Source organism: Mycteria americana, chromosome 2, assembly GCF_035582795.1.
Source record: "Mycteria americana isolate JAX WOST 10 ecotype Jacksonville Zoo and Gardens chromosome 2, USCA_MyAme_1.0, whole genome shotgun sequence".
NCBI lineage: Eukaryota > Metazoa > Chordata > Aves > Ciconiiformes > Ciconiidae > Mycteria > Mycteria americana.
The window spans coordinates 36,967,013-36,994,428 of NC_134366.1; the positions used below are offsets into that span (position 1 = coordinate 36,967,013).

The following is a 27,416-nucleotide window of genomic DNA, read 5'->3' on the forward strand; positions in this document are numbered from 1 at the left end:
CGTATTTTACAAAGAATATCTGTATAGAGTATATTAAGGTTTGTGAATGATGAATATATTTTTATGCAGAAATACACAGAAGTAAAAACAAGACAATTTTCTTCCACTTCTTCATATACAGTTGACAGAAGTTTAACAACTAAACCCAATTGTTTCATACAAAAGTAAGCAGGGACAACTATACTGCAGTTGGAAACATGGGGTCAGAGAATCATTCACAACTGGCTACACCATGCTTGCAGATGTGTATCAGAGATTTACAAAAGGAGCTATTGTGCAATGATTTTGCTTCATGTGTTTAAGAAATGCCCTGCATTATTCTCAGGCATTATTTTTCTGGAGATAATAGTAAAGTTCTGAGGTTTACCTTCTTGATATGGGAATTTTGCTGAAGAAAATTTTATATAATGCACTACTCAGCCCAATGCTTCTTGTCGTTAATCAAATGTATTTTAGACATTTTAGATTGTAAGATACAAGGCGACACTGCCAGTCTGATTTCTCAAAAACCATGACTCAAACACATGATATGAGATTAGTTTTGTTTAACACCTGCTGGTTTTCTAATCTTTAACTTTGCCTTTTGGCCTCTAATCCTTTAATTTCAGATGCTATCAACTACTAGGTCATATGACTAAGTATGGGGAAATCCTCTCCACACACAGAAAATACAAACCCAGCAATCAGATCAGACAGTAATCGCAGTAGCTGCCAAATATGACGATGAGCAAGTTTAATGCTTCCTCCACAAATTTTGCTCCCTTTCTTAAAAAAGCTTTGTTTTTTATTTCCCCTACCCTCTTTTGTTGTTAAATGGATGTTATTTTTAGTATAAATGGTAATTACCAACAGCAAGAATAATTACAAATATCAACTCATTTCTGTGCCAGGTTTTGAGAGTCAATACAAGAATAAAACACAGGAAGGGAACAAGCCATGAAGAGATCCTCACCTCCTTTGAAAAGCCAAACAGTCCCCAAAGGTTAAGATTTCCTTTGGAATCAAAGCTCAGATTTTGTCTTCGTATTGATGTGAACCTTGCCTTATTGTAAGCTGCTGGCATGGCAGTCAAGTCTTTAAAAGACGTATTAAATAGAAAGAATTGTGCTAACTTCTTTGGTAATAAATTACAGAGATGGTAGTGAGGCAGAGTTCCTGGGCAAAGTGACAAAGGGTGAAAAAGCATTCATCTGCCTCTAAGACAATGGGGCTTCAAGGTAACAGAAAGCAAAATTCAAATATACATCTAATCTGACATCACAGATTTGGTTCAAAATGGAAGCGTTCATAGTATTTCCTTCATGTTACATATAATACATGGATCCATTTTTAATGGGTTTTCTTTAGAACAATGCAGCACACAGTAAAGTGCAAGCTTTTCTAAGCTACTAGTCCCCCTAGGAGTCTCCCTTATCCACGCCCTGTCCAATTGTTCCAGTCATAAGCCAGTTAAACATGCCAACAACATTTGCATTTGTGTCATTGAAGTGGCACGTAAGAAAAAGAAAAGGTGGTGGTGACGGGATACAGATCTAAACTTGGAAACCCCGTTGTTGCCAGAGAGTCACAGACACATAGAACAGACTTGAAGAATCATGGGTCAGGCTTAGGTTGCAGATAGGCAGGAATGCAAATTATTCTGTTAATGACTGTGGCATTGTGATTTGACAGAAAAAGCAGAAGTACTGCCCATCTCTATAATCTTAATTCAAAAGTGCGACTTCTGCTACATTTGTTTCCTGCTATATTTCTGACCTATGGTTTAGTAGTTTCACAAATCTAGTTATATGTATAAAATTACAGGAAAGAGATGCAACTGATTTAGTGCAAGACACTTGAATATTTATCTGAACATAACAAACAAACAGAGGAAGATCAAAGACTCCATACATTTCTCCATAAGGCAGATGGTCATTTTTTAAATATAAGATCTTAAATATGCTGTTTCTTTCTTAAGAGGTAGAAAATATCAAAATACTAAGAAAAAATCTCTAGCTTAAAACAAACAGTTTGCTTACTTTTTAAAAAGTCTTACTGTTGCAATTTTTAGGTTAATAAAAACAAATGAAGCTATGGAAGCACAGGATTTCATGCTCTGTATAGATTTTACTTACTGGAAAAAGAGAGAGCTTCTTCATCTAGTCAGTGCTCAAGCATTATGTACAAAGGATCTCCTCCTTTTGCCCTGTTGGAGGCTATAAAATCTGAAGATTCCCAGTGGAAAATTTTGGCGATTCCTGAATTTCTAGCACTACATTTAGCCAGGTACAGTTTATGTATAAGGCAGTAGAACCACTGATGTAAGCTCAGAACTACCTCTTCTATAATGCTAAGAAGAAAGCTAACAGAAACAAAAGCGTATTTAAATCTTTTCTACAGGCAGCAAAGGATCATACTCAGATTCCAGCACCAGCTGATAATCTGATTTAGCCATTTATACCAGCCCACAGATAGCTGAACTATTAGTTGAACTGTAGAAGCCTACTTACAGTTTGAGTTACTAAGGCTTGCACTCTGATTTCTCAGCACAGCTAGGAGATGCTGATGCTACTGTCTCCAACGCAATTCAATAAGGCATAAGTTAACTCAGAACTGACATTATTACACATTGGAAAAGTAGTGTAAAAGCTCCTCTTTTCCTTCTCACTGTTAACATTCAATACTATTTATTAAATATTTTATAAAAAGAAGTTAGGTTATTATTTATACATTCAAACAATCACTGCAATAGTCAGAGTAAAGAAAACAAATGAATTATCAGATTCTAAATTAAGCACAATTCTGGAGATATGCACACTTACACACATACACATGCCCCACACATATATTATATATATGTGTGTGTGTGTGTGTTTGTGTATATATATATATGCATATATATATAGATATATTTTATATATACTTCTTTTAAATCAGATCCAAGAATACAGCACAGAATATCTTCACTTGGCTCCTCTTTCACCAGAGGACAGGATTGTCCAGTTTGGAAAAACCAGGTTCTTTTCTAAGGTCCATGTAGGTTCCATTGCTCACCCAGGAATCATCGTTGGATTTCCTATCAAAGATTAAACAAATGCCTTAAATGTAAAGCTTGTATTTTCCATACATATGCTGTGTAATGCAGTGTAGCACTGTGCGCAGATACCCAATCCAGCCCATGAACCAGGTGCAGTGCAACTCAGTACAGCCTTCAAACAAGGCTATATGGCTTGGGGAGTCGAACTGGTATGTCTGCACTAGGCCTTGGAGATGCACCTCAGTAGCCTAGTGTTCAGCTGAGATCAACGCTCTTATTTCACTGTCACATGCCAGTGCTTAGCACTTAAAACTACAGTACAGGTTTATTTTGTGGTCTCAAAGGCAGCTTTGAGTGGAAAGTGGAAACTTTCCTTTTACCTCTCCAAAGATGGCCCACCACAGTTATTGCATAAAGAGAGTCTTTACCTCTCAGTCAAGACTCATTGCACTAGGTACCATACCCTGAAGGAATCAGTCTGCTTTTAATCTAGTGTACAATATTTTTGGCACAACAGCAAATTATTCTTTTAAGTAAATCAAGGCTTGTGATTTGTTCAAGAGAGAAATCACTATTGAAAAGCCAAATGCATAATTCACATCTAACACTGGGTAACACTTTTGCTATATAGTAATTAAATTTTTTATTCTGTTATTTAAATCCACAGCACAAATCTCAGTTTGTGCTCTCATTGTGAGGATTCATATCCTCATCCGCATTCACAGTCCTCATTGTGAATATACAATTACGAAGTATTACACTTTGTCTCTATCCTATCTTATTAGCCTGCTGGAAGCAACATTTGCTTCTCTTTGGCAAGTGTGATTGACTTGTGATGAGTTAGCTCACCAGCTCCTTGGACAAGTAGTGGAGTGCGGCATTTCCTTTTTGCACCTATTTTAAACGTTTCTGTGCTCGTCAGAAGTACAGTATGTATCTATCCAGAAAAAAATTAGGATCACAGATCTGTTAACTGTGATACATAGGCCCGTACAACATTCACCTTGGCTCCAATTCTTTCATTGCAGGAGAACAGAGAAGCTGGAGGGCAAAAGGCCATGTCCTCACTAGCATTCATTTTTGTCTTTTGACGGCTGAAGTCTCCCATTAATTGATTTACAACAGGAAGAAATAAAGTGCCCTTTGAATGATAATTCTGTCCCTATCATATAGGGAAAACATGTTCAAAAATAGCCCTGGAAATGAAAGACTCCACCTCTGCACATTTCTGCACAAGGCCATCCCACTGAATTCAGCAGAGGTAATTAAGCTAAATACAGCTACTTCACCTTGCTTGAAAGAATCAAAGATGCTACATTCACTCAGGCAAATTCAAACATAGACTAAATATCCATCACCATCAAGGCAAAAAAATTAGAAAGAAATTCAGGGATGCACTAATGAAAAAGCAATATATAATCTTGAGTTTTAATTAAGTCTGGAGTGTTCTACATTGCCAAAGTACAAAAATCAAGAATATAGAAGACACATGGAAAAAACTGGAGCCTGCTCTATGGCAGTTTAGAACCAGAACTATAATAAGAATTTCAATAAATGATAGTATATGCTAATTATTATATAGTACCTGAAAAATCTAGGCTGATGCTCTAGATTGTTTTCTTCCAGCACCTTCCGTCGTTCTCTCTGTAGCTGCTCAATCCTCTGCTTTTGCATTTCAGCTCCTTCAATATTCCCTTCTTCTAGAAACCTGTAGCACCAGCGGTGATAAGAGACACAATTGGTGCTCCTGTCCCCCATCTTTGCCAGGTCCTCTAGAGCTCCAGAATCTAATCTTTACAGCAGGGAGTTCACAGTGTTTGAAAGGTAAACAGCTACATCTGCAGAAAACTGCGCTATCAAAAAGCACTTAAGGAAAAGTAACTCTCGTAACAAGCTCAGCCATCGTTATATTATATTCTTTTCCTTGGAAGTTAGCAACAGTAGAAATTGCACCGCAGAAAGAAATTTCAAGTGTCTCAGTTTTTAGCTATTCAAACACAGTACACTCAACATCCAGTACCTGAAGTACTGAAGTTTTAACATCTTTGGAAAGATCTAGATAACATCTAGTTATCTAGAAGCATGCAAGAGCCAATTTTAGGAAACACTGGTCCATAATGATAGATCATCTCTTGATAAGCAATTAAAATGTCCGTTTCAGATGCACACGAATGTAGAAATAGAAACACACTGCAGGTATCCACAAAATAGTCTGAGCTTAGGGTAAAGTGAGCGTACAGAAGATTAAGAACTATTTGAGGAAGATATTTAAGAGTTAAAACTTCTTACCTTTGGTCCGGCCTAAAACGTGTATCAGTGGATGGGAGTAATGACCTAGTTTGCAGATCCAGTTCATTTAACTCCAGTGCAAATTGAGTAAATCCATACCACTGTTCATAATCTTTAGGCATTGGATCTACAGAAGAAAAGAGTACATTCAGAATTCCAATTAAATGCTATTATCTTTAGAAGGAAAATTCCAAGCTCCCCTCAGTCATTTGTTCATCTCTGAACCACAGTCTCAGTTCTGGGGGAATAAGAGGTTTTTAATAATGTGACAAAAGAGAACATCCCGCTTGATAATTGCACTGCAACAAAACAGATTTCTGTTCTCTCAGCTGAATCAGAGCACAACTGTGATGAAGGCCATGGTATTATCATAGTGCTTTTTCAAACTACAGTAGACAAAACCCCGTGAGTCTGGGAGAAGTTCAGATATGGCTGTCATTACAGCATTGAGCTTTGTGGGCTATCCTCTAATGTTTAATACATGAAATACACCACACTTCTCTACACAAAAAGTGTGTGTGGGGGTGTGTTCCTTTTTTTTCTTTTTCTCCTTCCTTTTAGAGTCCTCAATACCCATTTCATGCCCAAATATGAAAATGAGGGAGAATGGAGAAAACGCAGGAAGCCATGGGATTAAGTTCTCCATATTATTTGAGTTAAATGTTGTATTCTTCTGGTCTAAATTTTAAAAGCTTGACAAAAATCTAATATTCCACATAGAAATAACAGGAAGTTGGGGCCTAATAAAGAGATTAAAATAGTAAGCTTATTCTCAAGCAGATCTTAAGTTCTGTATGTTAGCCATTCTGATCACTAACTTGCTCTCCATATGCAGTTTGAAGATGTTGTTGTCCCACAGTATAAACTTTCATGCCACTTCCCAAAGAGTCTATGCACAACTTTCCCGGCTTTATCCATGACACTGCCTTCAATCTCATGTGCATTTGGATTCCAATACTTTGCCTAGAATTAAAAAAAACAACGGGAAAAAAGGAGCATAAGAGATCAAGTGTGAGTGATTTTGCCATGTCAGTAGCACCATGCTGTAGAGTGGTTTTCTGAAATGGAAACTATTCATTTAGGTGTGCACTACAATATCATATGCAAAAAACTGCTGTTAGTACTATTAATTGGCTTATGAAAATACTAACGTCAAGAATCACATTTATTTTGTTTGCCTTTTTCCAGGGCAGTACTAGGTGAAGCATAACTGACTCCTGACTTAGTTATCTACATCTTCCCCATCTACATCTGTTCTCTTGCAGAAGAGGAAGAGAAGGAACTGATACAGTAACCTCCACTTTAGACAATTTACAATATCAAAGATGTAGGATTTGCAGGCTCTCAATCTTTAAAATTTGAACTCTAAACATCGATTGCAACTCTGCAAATACATTACAGTACTTTCAAATAAGTATCTGGAAAAAAAAAATCACCCTAATGCTTCTTAGAAAGCACAAAGTATTCAGGAAAACAAATAAGAAAAGGAAACTTTCCTTCTGCTGCTGAGCATGCCGTGCTGCATAGGTATGCTGAAGTACTTAGCTGGTATCTGTATGGTCTGTTTCTACGTAAAGCACAGCCTTTCTCCAGCAATCAGATACAGAAAATGCAGGTTAAGGTGTATCCTAGCATACTTTGCAAAACTATTTCTCAGGTTAGAAATTTTGGCATCGTTTTAGGTTTTCATTGATTTTCCTTTACTAAGAAGAAGTCATCTATTGCCAAAACCTAATTTTAATTTCAGTTATGAGGGCATTTCCTGAGGAAGTCTTATCTTGATGCCTTGTACTGAAGCAAAAGCTCTGAGTAACACCACAACCTCTCACATAAGCTCCTCTGAGTACCTGCAAAGGGCTAGAAAAGAGCATTAGAGAGGGCTAGAGAAGCACCCTGCATAAGCGCTGGTTCTACAGTTGCTGAATGAATGCGATCACAGAGCATGCCAATGCATTAGCAGGAGGCATGTGGTAAGCCACCTTGTGCCTACCTCTCTCATCAAACACACATTAGGTTTTTCATCATATTTCTTCCCTTCCTTTCCCCATACTTTTCTGCATCTCAAGTGGAATCACCTGAGAAAGCTGTTGCTTCTCTTTCTTGTCTGGCTCTACTTAGTGAGTGGCAGTTCCTTCAGAGCTAAAGTTTCTCAAAGAATCACAGGTAATTACAGCAGAACTATAGGAAAATACAACTTGTAAGCAGTTGTACTGAGCTTCAGCAGAGAGCATCCACCCACTGCTGTGGCTGTTAGAAAAGGCACTGCCAACATTGCTGTGGTTACTGCTGTGGTTACCTTTATGAAAGTCAGTTTGCAGTGGCAAGTGTCATCGTTAAGATTTTTGACGACGATCTCTCCATAGTGTTCAATCCATCTTTGCCCACTTAAGATGTTATGGATGCAAGATGTCACCTTGTTCCATGCAAAATGGTCTTTAAAACTGCAAGAAAAATACACACAAGAAAATCTCATCTCATGCCATGTTCAAACAAGCTCATAAGCTTGTGAAAAAAAATTGCAGAGAGCCTGCATTAGAAAAACCCCGGAAAACAATTTTTTTTCTGGAATGCCTCATCTTCTTGTCCCACACCTTCTCAAAACCAAACTCCATGACAACAATCCTGTCTTCCAGAAAACCTTTTTCATTTCTGCTATAAACTTAGGTCTTGAACTCAGTTTTCTCTCAATTTACTTACCCCTGTTTACCAGTTTTAAGTTGCCAAAAGTAATCATTCTAATATCTTCTACTGTCTGAAATGCCCATTTCACAGCTTGTAACACAGTGACAACTGAAAACACAAAGACATGGGCCACCAGAGTCATCAGAAGGCTTATTGAGAGGAATGAGCTTGGCTCAAGCTCTCAAGGCTGAGCCTATGTGTGTGCTTCAGGCAAGAGCAAAAGTTCTCACCAGGTACTTCAAGATGCAGTTGCACACTGGAAGACAGCAGACAGGGAGAGATGAGAAATACCAATAGGTAATACAACATTTTACCTTTTATTAAAGAAGTATAAGGTCTTATAAAAGAGCTTTATAAAACTTCAAGAAAAGGAAAACTTCAAAATACATGTCTCATGAAGACATATATTCTACAATTTGTTTTGGGTATTGATAGCCAAGTAGCTACTGGTAAGGTAAAGGGTAAACTTACAAATCACCAGTTTCCCTAGAGCAACTGCCTCACACACGTCCCATGAGGATATTACAATCTTTCCTTACCTCCCCTTAATCACTTGCTTTCACTTAATGCTTTGTAAGAGCATGCACAAGGACAGTTTTTACAGACTAGCAGATATGCAGCCAATTCACCCCACAGTAACTTGTTTTCCTGCCCCTACCTGCATGTCACATGCTCTATTATGCATGCTAAAAATACTGTATTTGCTCCAAAAATAACCTTAATACTAATGTTTCATTTTTGCCTATAGCCTCAGTACCTTTTTTGTACCCAATTCTGTATCAGATACACAGGGATACAAACCAGCACATGGAGACAACACATGAATCGGATTATTTTCCATGGGGAAAATAATAATTAGGCCCCACCATGGGCCCTAATCCATTAGTTAGCTTGCCTCTGAACCCTCACTCACATCCTAAAGACCTTTCACTCCACAGCTTAGGCTAGCCACTATGAACACAACATGTTTTATAAATTACCTTTTGGATACTATCTTACTATGTCGCAATTTTACCCACTTAAAAGAAAAAGGCATGCTTAGTTGTTTAGTCTGATCAGTGCTAGGTTCTTGGGTTATTTTTCTTTTTTCAGATGGCAGAATAATTAATTTTGTAGACTCTCTTTGGAAAACAGATTTAATTGGAACACTACTCAACCTTTAGACCTCTGGTTCTGCAAACACGATGGATATAGGCCAAATTTTAAAGGATTTTAATTGTTGATCTATAATGGGCACTCTGACAAGCCAGCATAGGAACACTGCAGATTTCTATTAAAAAAAAATTAAACTATACTCAACACTTAACTACAGTGGCTGCTTACTTCCTTGGATAATAAACACCAGATATGCAACTGGTTCTATTTATCACTTACAATAATTATTTATGCAGTGATGATAGCTATCAGCCTCACCTACAGACCAGGACCCCATGGTGTTAGGGTCCATACAAATATAGGTACAAAGATAGCAACAGCACCACCACACTCTCCCGCAAACCCATATTCAAGCAAAAGAATTCGTTGCTTCCTCTACCATGCAGTTTTTCCCTGTGAGTTTAAAATGCACAAAGCTTGAAATTCAACTGAAGTATGAAAATACCAACTTTGCTTTTTTCAAGATACACAGGAGTGATGTTTTTTATTTCATCTTTTGTTTTTTATGCCCTTGGAAGAGTTAGTGCCTCTGTTATATGCTTCTGGTTTTGGTTTGGTTTTGGTTTTTCTCCCCCCCGCCCCCAACTAAATCATAATCACCAATTCTTCCAAAGGTCTAATAAGGCACAGCACAGCTTGTTCTCATCTGGATAAACATGGCTCCAGTGTGTGCAAACATGTCTGTGCCTGTGTGTGAACAGCAATGCACGACTGCAGCACTTACGCTGGAAGAGTTACATGTGTTGTACCAACTGGAACAATTTCCATGGACTTTCCCCAGAATTTGTTTTTCCATCTTACATCTGAAACAGGAAGAGGGGAAAAAATTACAGGTTTAGTCATAAGCATGGGTGAATCATTCTGTTTCTGGGTTCTACTTTATTTTCAAGAAATGCAAAATAACAAAGTGCAACATAATAAAAGTGTTCAAAGAATGCTGTGGACCTTTGAACATGGTTTTGTTTGGGGTTCTTTTCATTACATTATTGGTTATTTAAATAGCAAAGTAAGAGAGATTTAAAAGTCCTCTCAAAAACTTTTTCAAAAGAGAGGAATTTGAATAAGCTGTAGACAGCATATATTTATCTGCAATTCAGTTGCTAGTGAATGAATGCAAACATTTCCAAAAACAAAAGCAGAATTTCAAAATACAAAAATATAGCAACTAAGAACATCCACAGTGAAGCAGCAAAAGGATGTTTCAAAGGGCACAAAACTGCAGAGGGATTTAGTCCAACTTCCTCTGTAAGTTTAACTGGTCTTTTAAAATCTTGTCTGAATCACAGAAACACGTATCCAAGTTTCACATCATTTCTCCAAAAAAAGATGAGAAATCTCAATGCAAGTTTAGCCAAATTTATTGAGCAAAAACACCTGGAAGAGAAAGAAACATGGGCAGAGAAGCATGGCAGAAGGGGTTTAGAGTTAAATTAGGCTAGATACTCAGGCAGTAACTTTCATAGTAACTTCAGAGCTCAGAGGAATAGTATCCTTGCTGTATTAGACACTAGGAACTCCATTCCCTGCCCAATCTGAAAAAGAGGGGAAAAAATCATCTCTAGTCTCAAAAAGATGCTAGTACTAACACAAGGAAAACCAAAACACTCTTTCCTATGCAATTGTGGGGGGAAGCTGTTATGCTGGCTGTGAGATAGATGCTCAAACTGTAGTTAGATTACATACCTCCCAAGTACATATGTTCAAGTGATAGGACTGAGCCACACCAAGCTGCCTACCATTGCAAAGGCTGGAATGGTAGGATTCCTCATGAAAATTCCATAGGGCAGAATTCCTCATGAAAAAGTAACCCTTTTCTTATCACTTGAGGAAAGAACCTTTTTTTTTTTTTTTAATTTTGAAGTTTGATGCTGGGCCAGCACCCTTAGTGACAGCAATTCTGTTGTGATTCCTGTACTAGACAATAAGAGGTCCAAAACTACCTTGACTATGATGGTGTTGAGCCAAATTCCCTACTAGCTTTCTCTCTTCTGCAGTGGGGTGGAAGAGAAAGGGCAAAGGCACACCCTGCTGAGTTTAACAGTTAAGATGTATTATCAGACTGTGTTGTGTTCTATGTTCTCATAAATGGCACAGCTGTCCCACAGAGATCAGTCCATGGGAAACATCTTGGAAAACAGTGTGTAGCTTGATCATCCAAAATTTTAGGACAGCTAAGAAAAGCAAAGTGTTATTTTCAAAGCTATGCTCAGACCAATTCAGGCACAGATGCTGTAATAGTTGGAACTTTCTATTCTGCATTTCCATTGTTCATGCATCCACACTCCTTTGCAAAAGCAGAGTCAGCCCTGTCAGAACCCAGTCTTCTGGCTCACTAGAGATGATCAAGAGATTTCTTGATGTTGAAACAGATGAACTAAGGTCAGTGTCTGGTGGGATGACAGCACTACTCCAGCAATGTTGCTGAGGACTGTCTGCTTTTCAGCTGAAGAGATAATATGGTAAGTGAAAAGATCTTTGCACACAGCAAGAACTTACCTCATTAACAAGCTACCTTTATGATTAATTTGATGTTAATCTTTCCACGTAAGTTAATATAGCCCCATAACAAGAGGCCGCAGCATTTACAAACTGCCTTTGCATTGGAAAAAAATCATTCTCTAGATCTCCTATAAGCTCAGCTAGCCACATTTAAACAAAACAAAACAAACCCCCAAAACCCTGCAGTACCCTGAGTCTCCTGTGCTTATCAAGAACAAATCTCGGACTCTTTCTCATTGACCAGATTCTCAGCTCTCATCTTTACAGAAGAGCTTTGTTCTCTGCATGCAAGTGTTAAAATATTTAAGTGATAACCATTGTCAAGATCTGTTAAATCAGTCTCATCAGTTTTTATTAAGACAGGCTGCTATCTAGTGTTACTTATACAGTATTCAGTTACTGAATAAATTTTTGGTCATCTCTCCTTTTTGGCTAAGAACAAAAGGACTCTTGTCCCTGTATTTGTTTACAAAGCAAAGAATTATATGGAATAATGAAACCCAGACTAATGACAGAGTTCCAATTTCTGTTCAGTATGGCTCCATCCGTAATAACTATAATCAAGTCAGCAGAGTCAATCATAAGAGAATTAAAGGTTATAATATGGCTACATTGTGAATTGACAAACCTCTGGGTGAAGGATTTTAACCGAGTTAAAAGGCACAGTTATGTTCTGTGTACACTCCAAAAATATCTAACCACACAGGTACTTCTGACTGGCTGACAACTTCACCAGTATTACACAGCAAACAAAGCTCCAAAGCAGTTATTTTGAAACACAATGTTAGTAGTCAAATAGCTCAAAATCTTACATACTGTAATAACGCCAGCAGAGAAAGACATGGTAAATATACTTATCCTTGCTGTTATGCTCATTTTTGGAATTTTTTTTCAAAACAGGTTTACAAGATCTGCCAAGGCTCAGGATTTAACTTGTAGTTTTTCAAGCTGAGTTCTAGCTTGTTTGTTTTAGAAATAGCTTGAGGTACAATTCTTCCTTACTAAAGAGTCGTCCCCCCAAGAAAACCTGATTTTAAAGAAATGCAGATATTTGTACATGAAAAGAATAATCAATTAATGTTATAAAAAAACTTGAACATTTTTATAATGGCAGAACATCCAAGTAAAAAGCATGCAAGTAGGTATAGGCTAGCATTTCTTAAAGCTATTCTAATATAATTTAAGCAGGGAATTTCACCTTTTCCCAATTTCTGGATATTTCATGTTAGACATACAATGAAAATATTATGAATACTGTAAAAGTAAATGATAGACTGAAGAGTTACCTTGCCAAAAAGCAAAATTCACAGATTCAGCATGGCATGCAGAAATAGGTGGATGGTGACTGACCTAATAGCAAGACATGAAAGGGGAAAAAAAAAAGATGGACATATTAACACTTGAACAGTCATTCTGGTTTGGGTTCTTTTTTTTTTTTTTTCCCCTTCATTTTTCATTCATATATGGCATTTACAATTTGACCATTTACTTTCCTTTTGCAGTTGTGTCCTAAAGGGGGAGTCAGTGCAATTAATAAGGTACTGAGACCTAAGAAGCCTTGAAAGAAATGGAAAGCACTTATTTTAAAAGGCCTGTGAATTTTGTTCATCGAGTGAAAATCTAACTATATATTTTGTACATTGTTTCTAAGGTGGTAATTATATTTACCCTTAGGACCTCTTCATGTATTAACAGAAGCTGCACTTTGAGCACACAAAATAAAAAAAACAAAGGGCCAAATTCTTCTGTACAGTAAATACCCACAAAACCCTGACTATGAGGGAGGAGACAGAGATCAGCATCTCTGAGGGGCCACGGGTGGAGAAATCAAGCCATGAAATTCCATCTAGCAAACCCTACTACTGCAGTAGTGACACCCCAGGTGTTTCTAGTGCGAAACTCTAACCACGCGCACTGCATTTTATCAGCTTTGGGTAATAGTGCATACATGAATTAGGGCAACCACCAAAATAGCAAAGCAAGGACTGTGAGTAAACAAACAAATACACAATGCAGACTATTAAAAGGAAATAGTAAATAATAAAGTAACTGCACAAAGTGAAAGCAGCTACTCATCCTTGGCTGTAAATTCTCGCTTCTGGGTGAACACAACCAACAACTGACCAGGACCAACTCTCTGATGCATAATGCCTGTCGTTCTTTTGACAAAGACAACTTTATTTTCAAGTCAAATTGCTATTTCCCACTATGAATTTAATTTCTTAACCACATACATGGCTCAAATGCAGTTTTACTTTCTTCTTTGTTACTCATTTTGCAAATCTGTTATTGAGCATTTTTTCCTCAGGCATCCAGTTATTTACTGAACATCCTCTTCTTGGTTTTAAGGAAAAAAAAAAAAGAGAGAGAGAGAAAAGTACTAATTACTCTCAGCTGTGCCCTAATCCACCAAGAGCAACGCACTCTCTCTCGCATACTGCACCCAGATTAACCCCAGATGTCACTATAATTCATGGGTTAAACTTAGCTCTCACTTAAACTGTTATAATTCCAGAGTAAGGTCATGGTGCTAAGTCGAGTTATTCTAAACTCACTCTAGTAATAGAACAGAATCTCTCTTATTTTACACATTTTGCTTCTCTGTTCCACAGATTACATACTATCTGCACTAACAAGTTATCCAGAGTAAGCATCAAAATGCTTGCTCAAACAAGCAATAAGCAACAGCTCCTGATGCAAAGAGAAATATTTAATGCTTGCAAGCTGCATGAAATTTTTTTCCTCCTATACTGCCCTCCCTTCCTAATATTCCTCCACCCCATACTATGACAGTAACTTTACCACTCTATAAACTCACGTCACTTATTGCACATATTAGAACAATAGTTGTTAACAGCCCAAGCCCCCTCATGTATTAAAATTCCTCTTTAGAAAAAGTAGCCTTTGTACTGATTTATCCAATATTCAGGGGGAAATCTCTTCCTTTAATTCAATATGACATTAAGCTCAGTACCAACCTTTATTCACCACTTTGTTACTCCAATTTGATGTTACACTGGTAACTGCAGTGCTCTATACCTATCATCTTAGAACTGAAGTAACACAATGAAGAACCAGATACACTACTTGAACTTTAAATTTTATTCTTGCTTTGACTGTTTTGCTTTTTTATTTCCCCTTATTTTTACCTTTGCCTGTGACATTTCCCGAGACTAAGGAAAGATCACATAGCACTCCTTTTTGTCAGTTCTAAAACATAATGTACAAAATGTTGTATCTTCAGAGGTGGTCAAAAACACTTTTCGCTGCCTAAAGGAAGCCTCTCAAAAGGCTTTCTCTGATCAAATTTCTAGGTTATACACCCTTGCCCACTGCACTTTTTGTAATTTTTTTTTTGTTATGTCTAGACAGAACAAGACAGCTTTCAATCATTCTTACCCTGCTAGGCACCAGATTATTTAAGTTTTATCTCTTTTTAACATATGTCTCAAGCTTAGCAATTTTGGTAACTTGGCTGGTTTAAATTTATTATTTTTCACCCATACTTAATAATTATTCTTCTTCTATTGGGGAATTATTTTCCTAAACACTCAGACCTCGATGTGTTGTATACATTCTTCACCTACTAAGCTGTGGTACCAGATATGAAAGGCTTAGCCTACAAAGTATTTGGACAGGAAGCAGAAATATTCATGGTGCCATAGAAAATACTAGTGATTGATTGACTCACACAAGGGATATATTTGTTATAAAAGAAGACATTAAACAGCTGAAGATACAGTATTTTTAATGATCACACACAAAAGAAAATGACAAGAATGTGAATGCTTATTACAGCCGTGATCAGATTTCTGCACGGGGAGTTGCACTCTACTTAACCAAGTTATCTAGTTACTGGAATAGGCAGCCTGCCAGCCTTTGCTTCTCGAGTGTCAGCTGTTGGTTGTCATATTCCATGCCAGAGTTAGCAGTTTCCTCAAAAAACAATTTTCTTCATTTATAATTCTGCAGCATCCCTTGAGTTTTGCTGGGCTCAGGTTACATAAAATAATTTTGTATTTTGCTATTAATTCCAGAGGATTCCAGCCATGCATTTATAATTAAGCAGTGTATCAAGTAGCAAATCTAAGAGTTGCAGCATACAGTACCTGTTCCGCAAAGAACTGGAAACCCTTATCTTCACGAATACATTCATAGGTTTCTCCAAGCACAGGATTAAATGGCTTACTTCCAGCTCGATAGTAACTGGATGCATACGCAGAGACTGCAAATGCAGCTATATACACCTGGGAATAACATGTGGAATTTTGATTAATTAATTTACCACAACCATGCACAATTTTTGCTATACATTCTAATTTAACAGAAGAAAAAAAAAAAAAAGGTCTTATCCTGACATCAGATTCTGTATTTTTCCCATCATTTGCAGCCTACAAATATGGATGCCTCCTGCAAGTTAAGCACTAGCTCACACATTAGAGAATTATTCAGTTTTCAGAGAGTCATTCAAGGGTCCAGGGATGGAGTTATTAGGGTCAAACACTGCAAATTTCATCAACTGAAAACAGCATTTCTGAAAACTGTTTGAAACAGCTTAGCATTCTGCAACACAGTTCAAAGCAGTAATCTTAAAAATCACTGTTAGATTTTTGTATTACAGCTGGCTTTTATAGTTATGGTCTGTGATTCCATGGATCTACCAACTATCCTTTTCCTAAACAGGAAGTATCGGATCAGGCACAGGAAGTATCGGATCAGTTTTCACCAAGTTTGCTATTTCTAATGCAGTTTGAATTGAATTGCCTTTTATCTACTGTGTGCTATTACCTAATCATGAAACTGTTCTTGATTATGATTGAGACACAGGTAACCCTTTCAAATTTTTGCAGTCAACTCAAGCATAATTCCTCCTAAACCTCAGGAATCAGAATTTGGAGTTGTTCGATTCAGGTCTCTTTTGTACCATTTTTCTCCCTTTTCATTCCCTTTTCCTCATCTTGTGAAAGCGTAGATGCTCTCCTTTCACAATTTCAGAAACTGAATCCACTTCAGAATGGCTTTTTTATGAACTATTGCAATTACTATGCAACAGCTTGCATTAATTTTGCCTCAGGAATTTCTCAAAGGCAAAGAATACTCCATTCTGAGGTAACTTCCAGATGCTTGGGTGTAAGAAGGAGGGAAAAGGCTTCTTTTCACTCTCATATGAACAACTACTGCTCATTTCCTTTTCCTTTTAACATATGTTCTCAAGAGAACAAAAAAGGCTATGCACAGAAAAGCCCAGTTAATAGCCACACCCTCTTGTCCTGAGAACAGACATGAAATTGTAACCCTTGCAGACTGTCAGAATGGAGCAAGAGGCTTTTCAAATAGTATTTATAACACGACTATTTACACTCATTAATAACCTCATTTTAAGACAAGATATATTGAGTTGAAAAGGCTTAATTCAGTTTAAGGGATGATCTATAGCTTCCATTTATGAGAAATTAGAGAGCTTTTAATCCTTTATTTACGGGCTTACATATTAAGTAGCTTTTGTGCACCTGGAAGCAGAACGACTGAAATGCATTTTTCTCTTGTTCTTTCGCCAAATATAGAATTCAGGGTTCTGCACTAGCAGAAGATGACACCATTATTGTACCCAACATACATTCATATTGCCCGGTTTTGAGATCAGGCATGAATCGGTTTTGAATCGAACGTTTTGGGTCAACCCCAAAACTTCACAAAACCAGCCAATAAAACAAATGGAGCTCATTTAGTTAATATAAAGATATCACAGTAGTGTAGGTCTGGAAGATCCAGCAACCTCTATGCACAAATGCGTAACGAGATTAGACACACTTAAAAAAAGATATATTGTACATTTCATACTCAAGAGGGAAGTATATTAGTTCAACCCCTCCTCCCTTTTTGCTGTAAATTTTTAATCTTACAGAGTAAGAGCTGCAAAACAGAACTAAACTACTTCTTTTTTTAACATTGCAGGACAGCAAGGTACTTGAGGAGAGAGAATTCCTGACAAAGCAACAGAAATTATGCAGAAGAGTCAAAAATAGTGAGTATGTAAGTATGTACAGTACACGTTTGGAGAGTCTGCCTCTCTCAGCTGGGAGAAAAAGAAAAATGGAACAGAACAACTTCATTTCTTTGGCAGATTGCTTTTATATTTACTCTATTTTAATTATATTGAATGTTACTAAGTATTTGGAATAACATATTTACCATCCGTTCAAAGGGGTTAGGTGTATGAGCTGCTTTATCTAGTAGCTCACTGTACTCCAGCTCCTCGCAGAGACGCTGAAGGGTGTTAAGTGGCTCATTTAATTCAACAGGCATGGACACTTTGGAGAGATCCTTTCCTATGTTATTTCTCAGGATATTCCATAGGCTGATGTTACTCGTGTTAGGACATGGAGCTGGTAAACATGTTCTCCGTTTAGAATTGCATCCAATTCCGCTCTCAGAAATACAGTCTGAAAAGGAAGGAAGTGGCAGAACAAGTAAATTCACTGTTTACTTAGTTTCATCCCCTTTGCAAACATACATTAAAATGCAGCCGTCTTTTTTCCGTCAAAACTTCCTTTCGCCCTCACATTTCATTCAAGTATTTCACTTGTGGTTTGAAGATTGCCTGTTATAAAAATGATAAAATTAAGAACAAGATTTTAATTTCTGTATGTTAACTGAGGTAAATGCCAGGTACAAGAGATGCATGAAAAATGACCTTCCTTCCCCTTAAATGCTATAAGAAATGCTCATGCTTTCCATTGAATTAGGAAGATTAAATATTATAACTATTTTATTTGTAACGGAGATGGATTCCTATCTGTTTAAGGGACATAAAACCTCCCTCCTTGACAGAGCTTCAATTAAGTTGACACTTCTCAGAAGGCAAGGCGTAACTTACAGATCCAAGCATAATAACAACTCCTACCTATCTTTTCCTACTTTTTTGAATACTCCTACCAGGGAAATTTACTGCATCACAGATTTACATACAGGCTTTTCCACAGTGCTCCCCATAGTGATTAGCATTTACAAAAAATTTAGTGATGTTAGCTTTTAGATACACCCATACGTTGGTGGAGAAATGGCCTGTTTTAAAGGTGGAAAAGCTGAAGCAACTGTGGAGCTATGGGTTTGCTGAAGATAAAAAAAAAAGGACTCATGTCAAGAGTCCTTGACATGAATATCCGAGGTCTGTGTTGCTATGTCAAAGCAATCAGAACAGGATAAATAGTTCTAAGTGTGCCGTGAAATGATTCGTGACAGGATCAAAATAGAGTTACAAGCTTCTGCAACAGGCACTCGTCTGAAGTGATTACATTGCGTAGCTGTACATCAATCTCGTTTCAGAGAGGAATACAGTTGCCACTACAAGAACATATTTTATTTTTACACATCCTTAGAAGCACCTAGGAAGCTCCTGCCCTAGAATCAGTTACCATTTGGAGACATTCAGGTATAGCCCAGTCTGTCAACCCCTGTCCTCATCTGGCTTTCCTCACGTAGCTTTGTCTTGGAGGAATTAAAACAGCACTGGGCAGCACATCCTTCCTGTGCTGTGCATGCCCAAAGAAACACTGCCCTTAAATGTACGATTTCAACCAGTATTTCCTCTGCTGGTCCACTGACATAAGCATGATATCAGCAGTGCTTCTAACAGTGACAAAGTACAGATAACCACAAGGGCTAACTTCTCCACCACTGCCATGTATGCTAGCCCATGCCTCAGATGGAGGTTTTCAAGTGTAATCAGCAACCTTAAAGTTTTGAGGAAGAAATTCCCATCTTTCACACCACTCACAAACTATAAGTCCTAATATCTCATTTGACTGAGTTACTGTAACAATGACAGGTGAACTACTTGCAGTCTACTGCTTATCTTTTTCTTTGTGCATAAAAATTGCCTGGGCACTATGAATCAAAACATCTACCTGAAACAATTATGCTGCTAAGAGTTAAGAGGCTGGCTCCTATACTTGCCTCTTGGAAGCATTTATTTAATATCAGAAGAGGCCAAAAAGACGCATGTTCCCTTAGATACCTCAGGAATGAGGGGATATTTGGAGAGGAAGGAGGTAAATGCTAAAAATTTATCCTTGTTCAAAAGAGCTCTGTGAAATGGGATTTGGCTATGTCCTTCGACAGCTTCTAATTAAAAGCAGAATACTAATTGACTGAAATACATATTCTGGACCGGCCCATTAATTGGGGTAAACCAGTGACAAAACAGAACAGGGAAAAAACTAAGATATTCGGATACCAATTTTTCTATACAGTGAAGTTTGCCCACCCCTCCATGAAAAGAAAAGCCCATGCAGTTCTGGTTTGCAAGAACTGCAAACCAGATGGCCAGCAGCAATAGTGAAGGAGAAAGACATCTGACCTCCAGCTAGACTCAATGACTTTTAAGGCCAGACTAGACCATTCTCATCATGTGGTCTGACCGCCTACATTACAGTGGCCAGAGGATTTTATCATAATCCCGCAATTTATGGTTCAGCTAAAGCCCTGAAGGAAAAAGACATCCAGTTTGCTATTAATGGGAGTGGCAGGCTGCCCAAAGCACAGAAATAGTAGGTACCAGAAACACGTGGAGGTGCTGCTCATACGGAAGAGCTTCAGTGATAGTCTTTGTTACAAGAAGATGAACAGCCACACTAGTATGTTTTCTAAGGTCCAGATCATGAGATAAATCAATCTGTATTCTTTCCTATCTTTCAAAAAAAATCTTCATTTTAAACAGTTACAGACTACAACAGATCTCCAGGCATATCAAACTACCCAAGTTCATAGGGAACCACTGGTCCTTGGAGATGATCAGGAAACAGCTGCTAGTAAGAAACCACCGTTCAGTATTTTTGAAGATAAAAATATATTGATAGAGCGGGAAGAACATTGTGGTTAGCTAAAAGGAGTTGAAGGCACAAAGCTAATTAGTTTGTTATGACCAATTCTTCTCCCTCTTTTTTTGATTCTATCTCTAATTAGCAAGACAGTTAAATAAGCATATGTACTAACAAGACTATCATGATTAAAACATGCAAAAAAGAAATCCTTATGGTCACACACCAGGCCTGCCATTCTCACGTTCCTTTAAACACTGAATTCTGCTAAAAACAACAGAACTCTGAATGCGGTGGTTAAATTGCAGACTGAAAAAACAGAGTGACAAGAAGAAAATTACTTTTTGAAAAAAAGAAAGCAGCTAGGCCTTGCTACTTTGAAAAATCCTGTGGCCATGAAAGGAACTGAAAAGGAGTGGGAGTTGCACCAAAGACGCCAAGAAAATAGCTGTTTTTCTGCTGATACAGAACCACCATCCTGCGTAATCAACGGTGCCTGGGCCCTGTTAATCAGATTGGTTTTGAACAGCACATTCTGGCTAATCTGAGGCTGTAAGAGAAAAAACACAGGCTGTTTACATCTCAAAACCTGTAATATCAAATTATTTCTAGTAAGAGAAGAAAAATATATCCCAAACAAAAACAAACAAAGAAAATTCTCAAAACATGGTATAATAAAACACTGAACTTACCTAAAGTTTGTCTTTCATTCTCCGTGTCATTGCTTAGGTTATCTTCTGAGACATTATCACTGATATCACTTACGTATGAGTCATCATCCGATACCTGAGTGTGGGGTGGGGAAATGAGCAAGATACATCAGTCGTTAAAATAACCCCATATGCACATGAAAATTGTTACTTTCCACTGCGATTATTGTTTTAATAGATTTGAACTGTTTAAGCTGTGTTTCAGTATTACAGGAAAATACTAAGAAGTCCTAAGAAGACACAACTGAGTTTGGGAGAGACCACTATCATTGAAAATTCAACTATTCTGGTGGAAACATGCTTCATCTTCTTGGCCCCACAGCTAAGAAGGCTTTCCTTATATCAAAAGCCAAGGTTTTTATGGACTCTGAGACAGGTGACAAAATGAGCTATTAAGTTTCAATGTGCATGATATCAGCCCCAAGGTACCTACAGGTACCACAAAGACAGGTATGAATATATATTTTTATGGTACAATTTCTTAAGCACCTGTATAATGACTCAAGGCAGACAGTGCCATATATGCAGTATCTGCATACCAGCTACCTAATTGCCATTTTCCTGAATGTACACACAATGTACACAATGTACAAATAAGACTTCTCCATAATAATTGTTACATTTTACTGTGAAGAGACAATGACAACAAATAAACACATGCGGCATATTAATTTCTAAATGTTTTGAAAATTTTCATTTTCTGGCAGTCATCTAATGTGCAGATAGCACTCAGAAAGACTGCATATCAAGTAGCAGATAAGAAACTACATCAGAATGATGTCAATCTTAATGCTCAGACCTCATTTTCTGAAGAGCTAGCAGACAGTAGGACTTCCTGTGCATCAAAAAATTCTGTGAGAGAGTCAGCTATAGACAGTCTGCTTTCATTGGAGACCTGGTGAACGAGACCTCTGCTTTCTTCTCTCGAATTTTCCTATTTAAAAGAAATTAAAAGTTTTGAGAGGAGAAGTACCACAAATAGCATTCATGCATGCAATTCCACAGTCACATAACTTAAAGGGCTGTAAAACACTGGGAGAAAATTGCACATGCTCCTCTCCAATTTAGTGAAAGGTAGCATGTGTTTCCAAGAGGGATTTAGAACCAAAGTAAAACAGACCAAAGAGAAGAAGAAAAGAAGAAGGGAAAAAAAAGCAATGCATATTCAGTAAATCAGTTATGGCACTGCATGTACTTTTTCCTAAAAAGAAAAAAAAGAAAAAGAAAAAGAAAAAAAAAGTAAAAATGCTTTAACATTTGAAGTGGTTTAGCCAGATATACACAAGTGTATCATCAAAAAGCCCCCAAAAGAACAAAACTCCAATCTCTTTATATTACATCCTATATTCACATTCCCTTCTGATCTTAGCAAATTAATTAGTCTTTTCCTCCCAGGCCTTCCTTAATGCAAAGCCTGTGGTGCAGCGGCATACAAAATTCAGAGGGGCAAAATTGCTTTCTATATAATAGCAATGCTTTCCTAACTCTCTTCACCAGATAATTTTCTATGCTGTGCTTTGGAAAGCTTTTCTTCATACCCACACCTGAGATAGCTCCGTGTTGACCAAAACCAACATATTATCAAAGCCACATAAGTGACATTTGACAGGCACATTTGATTGCCACGGAGATCTCGGTAACTCCTCCCATGGAAGCTCTACAGATCATTGGCATAAGCAGAGTTCCAAAAGGTGGCCTAGCAAAGGTGAGGTGACCAGTGAGACTTGGTTCATTCTGTGGATGCAGTAAAAAAGTTGGAGAATATTTTCCAACTTTTGGAAATGATACAGAATAGTGGTGTACTATTGTTTTCCCTGATAACTCCACCAACGCTAAGAAAAAGGGCTAGCTGGCCCAAAGGAGTGTATTAGCTGCTCTCAAGCTTTTCTGCATGAGATGCTTTAGTAACTTGTAACCATGACTGCCCTATCATAATTTTGCAGGAATTGTAGTGTTTTACTTTCACAACAACATAATGAACAGTCTGACAAGTCTATAATCAAACTGAGAAATCTTCTTTCAGAGCTTCTCTGCTGGTAGATTTTACTATAGTATGGAATGTTATTCAGTATGTGCTGATAATGGTGACATGGTAACAAACCAAACTGTTATCATACAAAAGACTTTTTTAAAAAAAAAAAAAAGAAATACTTCTGATACAGCAGCAAGAAAAGAGGAAACCCCAACATCGTCTCTTCTATGGGAAGGCAGTTACACTAGCCTACAAGTTAAAAAAAAAAAAAAAACCCAAACAAAACCCACACCCCTTACATATGTGAGCATTGCTACTGGGATTGTTTCCAATACTATTTTGAATCTGAGAAGGGAAGTGAGCAGGAAAGACTCATAAAAGAACAGCAGGTTTTTACATCTATCACATGAGAGAGTTTCAGGTTGTCTTCTTTCATGTTCCCACTCTGGCATGACAAACTACAACATAAACTGCCCAACAGACAAACTAAACTTTTACCTTACGCAAAGGCTTGAGATACTAGTTTATACTGCTTCAATTTTCACAGCTCTATCACAGCACCTGATGTATCATTTAAAGCCAAGTTTTGTGCAGTGGCCCTGTCTACCTCACAGCAGCACTGCTGTATCAGAGTCCTCAGAGAAATCAAACTAGACTTCTCCGGTGTAAGTGATTTCATCCTTAAGTTCCATCCCAAACCGTGCCAGAGGGAATTTGTGAATGAAACCTCCAAAGGACCTTTTGAAAGCTATTTTTGTTGTGTGTGTGTGTATATATATATAGTGCGTAGAACAAGTTTCAGAAATAATCCATTGTCATTGCAAGGACCTCCACTAAATAAGAAAATAAAGAACTCCTGAAATTAAAACCCAATGCATTAATGCTTGTCTGAATAGCATTTTAAGTGCTATTCAAATTCTCAAGGGATTAAAAGCAAAAGGCATTAGAATGATCAACTACCTTAAAAAAAAAAAAACCCTGAACAGCTAAGTATGACCAAAACACAGCTCTGCTAAAACAGAACTAAACTATAAGTGAACAGACGGAATGACTAAACTGTCTTTAAAAATAAAAGGAAATAATAAGTTATATAAAACCGCCAGTGTTACATCCACTCAAGTTCTAATGAAAGATTTATACTACAAGCACAGCAGAAGTTTCTGTATGAGTTAACATTTAGGAAAATCCATCAGAAATAACACAGTTCTTGCTTCCCTCACTAGCACCATTAACACCTAGATCCTATGACATATAAATACACCATATTCATATGCATTCTGCAGCAAGCCAAAAAACTGCCTGAACATCAGTACATCTCAAACTGGCTCCCTGGATATGTAGAAGACTCCCTGGCTCACACAAAGAAAACCAAATAGTTGAAAGGGCTCTTGTACGTCTCATTTCTTTGATCCTTTCATGGAAATGTCTGATAGTTGTTCTGAACCCTACATGAGCCACATTGGTAGCTAGCGTTCTGGACTAACAATATTTAGACGGGCAACAGGAAGAACTACAGAACTTGAAAGTTAACAGGGGAATAAGGGGGAGAGAAACAGTAGCATGAGGGTAACTAGGCGGCAGCTCTGTTCATGCTGAATGGGAAGCGGGCAGGAGGCGAGGGAGAACACCAGGAACTGGTAGCAAAAAGCAATGGAAGTGTGCTCAAGAAAACTGCTCACAAGGAAAGTCTTTGAAATCAAATATTACACAACGCATCATCAGAAATGACTCATAACCATGAAAGCGGACTCGTTTTACTAACACAATACACCACAGGGAAGACATGAAGAACAGGACAAGATGCAGCTATGCAGCACTGTCTAGATGTAGGGGCTTGAAGAACAGACATCACCAAAAGAGGAAATCCATACCCACCTTCACCAAATCTGGACTTGATTTTGCATTAGATGCTGAATCAAGGATCATAGATTCGGCATGTATTCTGCGTAACCGGTCTTTAAGATCTGTGTTTTGAGCTATTGCCTGGAATATTTAACAAAAATATTGGGGATATAAAGTTCTCTCAACTGACTTGAACGTGGCTTTATTGTGTAAAAAGGGGTGAAGAGTATTTAAAGTGCAGAATAAAACACCACCACCACATGGATTTTTTACTGGTTCAGCAAATCATTTATTATAAATGCTTCAAACATTGTTCCTTATCTCTCAAATTAAAACTATTTTTGTTCAGTGTGAGGGAAAAGACACATAAATGAAGAAAAAAAGCCAAAGATGGCAGGGATATTTCAAGTTACCAGGTTTTGCCAGCCAATTTAATAAGTTATAAATTAATTTTGTGCATCTTTTTTCTTTTCAAGCTCCCTTCCTTCACCCCTATCTCAAATCTAGCCTCTCTCAACATTAATTCTTACTCTTGCCACATCAAAAACATTTGATTTTCCCATCAGCCTGGTACGCTGACAGTTCCCTTTACCTTCCACTGACAGAGAAATAAGACTTAAATTCAGACAGGTACAGGTACAATTTTTGTCCTATCAGCTTATAATGGCAATGATCAGAATAAAAAGCCTCTACTGCAAACTCATGTTTGTTACGTGTTATTTACTCATGCTGGGTGCATCTGATGGACAGATGTCAGTTAGATTAGACTTGTAGGAAGAGAATGCAACCTTGCTTGCAATGAAAATATCTCTGAAGAAGGTTGAGTTACTAATTTTGGAACAATACTGAAGACTTACTGCCCATTTTAGTGATCTGAATCGATATTAGGATGTGGAGAACCCTGCTGTTTACACATCCGCTTTGTCCCACAAATGCTTCTGATTTTGACAGTAATTTTTGTTGAAAATAGTCTTGAGGGCAGGAAAGACAGTAAGCTCAAAGTGATGATGGAGGGGAGAAAGTAATTTCTGGATTTACATGTGTGTGGTCTGAATTTGCCATACAGGCATGTATCACTTCTGTGTCAAGTGTTCAAGTGGACAGCATTGTGTTACACCCACATCATCAAATAAGTGCAAAAAAGACTCAGCTTTCCTATAATAGCATCTTCCAATTTTCATTGTTTGCTACAAAGCGTTTTCTTCCTTCTATTGTCTTCTTCCTCCCCCAAAAATAAAAATATTGTACTTTTCCCCATTCTGTATTTGCTTTTCTTAGACTCTGTGTAGGTCAAGGATACTATCTTAATGAGGGAGAAGCAGAGGCAGAGATGATAATTTTGTGGTGTTTTATGCACTTTAAATCTGTTCACTTTTCTTCCCCTGTCAGGCTGATGAGAGCAAAACAGACTTATGTTTGATAGCTTTCAACCTGTTAGGCTGATTTTTTGTTCCTCATGTACAGAAAACAAACTGAAATGAACAACGACAAACACTAAGTGAAAGTCATCAACACAGGACTCTCTTGCAAGGAAGTCTTAGAAATATGTCAAGTTTATCATATCTGTGCTTCCACATGTCTTCAAAGGAAGCTTAATCCTTTCTCCTACAGGATCTCTGCTGTACAGGATGAGAAAATTTCTGTTGGCATCATGGCTTTACAGATCTGCAGGCTAAGAATAGTTCTCACAGGTGTTAACCTCTGCTGAAACTGCCAAGGTTCACAGGTGACTTCTGGATGGGCTACAAAAGGCTTATTAAGTATCAGATAATACCTCAAACAATGACTTTTAAAAGACATTTAGAGGATGAAGATGGACAACAGAATTTCATTGCTCAGAAAAAAAATTTCATGCTATGCTGAGTGTTCACTGAGTTCAGAAATCTTAAAACAGATTTTTTGATACAAAATGGTAGGCAAATAACACTGGAAAAATAAAAGTCACCTATTCAAATATCAGAAGCAGAACATCTGAAAGCCAAAAACAAAGAAGTGCAAGTGAGTGAGTACAGTTATTATGCAATACGTTTCAGCTTTCTCTAAATCCTTTGAACACATCACGGCCTCTAAAGGTCTAGGCAAAGAGGCATGTTATACGCTTAAAAAACTATAACCATATGCAGCTTTTGTAAAGTAAAGGGAAGTTTTCATACTGAAATAGTTCTAAGATGATCTATATTACATTTATCAATGCCAGAGAGTGTCCCCTGCCTCTGATGAGGAATTTGCAACCACCACTGAAATTTTAAGGCCATGGTAACGATGTCCCTCATTGCTCTGAAATCAGATCACTGTTTGGTCAACATGTTCAAACATGACCAACCTGAAACTTCTGGTCTCAACCAATTACAAAAAGCACACCAACCAAAACCCCCCACCTTTTTAAAGAGCACAATCTTTCATCGTTTAGAACTCTGCCATAACAGCTCCAT

The 27,416-nt window shown here is 37.6% G+C and overlaps 1 protein-coding gene across 7 annotated transcripts in view; it reads right to left on the bottom strand.

Moving 5' to 3' along the window:
• Window positions 1-27,416, bottom strand: part of OSBPL3 (oxysterol binding protein like 3) — a 91,035-nt gene continuing 63,619 nt past the window's right edge. For 5 of the 7 annotated variants that reach the window (XM_075493008.1, XM_075493009.1, XM_075493005.1 and 2 more), the window contains exons 12-22: window positions 21,970-22,104; window positions 21,153-21,246; window positions 17,834-18,084; window positions 15,751-15,888; window positions 12,928-12,991; window positions 9,867-9,945; window positions 7,602-7,746; window positions 6,124-6,268; window positions 5,306-5,432; window positions 4,602-4,808; window positions 1-3,055 (exon numbers count right to left, since the gene is read on the bottom strand). In XM_075493008.1, the coding sequence (XP_075349123.1) occupies window positions 2,959-3,055; window positions 4,602-4,808; window positions 5,306-5,432; window positions 6,124-6,268; window positions 7,602-7,746; window positions 9,867-9,945; window positions 12,928-12,991; window positions 15,751-15,888; window positions 17,834-18,084; window positions 21,153-21,246; window positions 21,970-22,104 (1,482 nt within the window). In that variant the 3' untranslated portion in view covers window positions 1-2,958. The remainder of the gene's footprint in view (window positions 3,056-4,601; window positions 4,809-5,305; window positions 5,433-6,123; window positions 6,269-7,601; window positions 7,747-9,866; window positions 9,946-12,927; window positions 12,992-15,750; window positions 15,889-17,833; window positions 18,085-21,152; window positions 21,247-21,969; window positions 22,105-27,416) is intronic. The other 2 variants (XM_075493010.1, XM_075493012.1) reach the window with 2 other exon arrangements.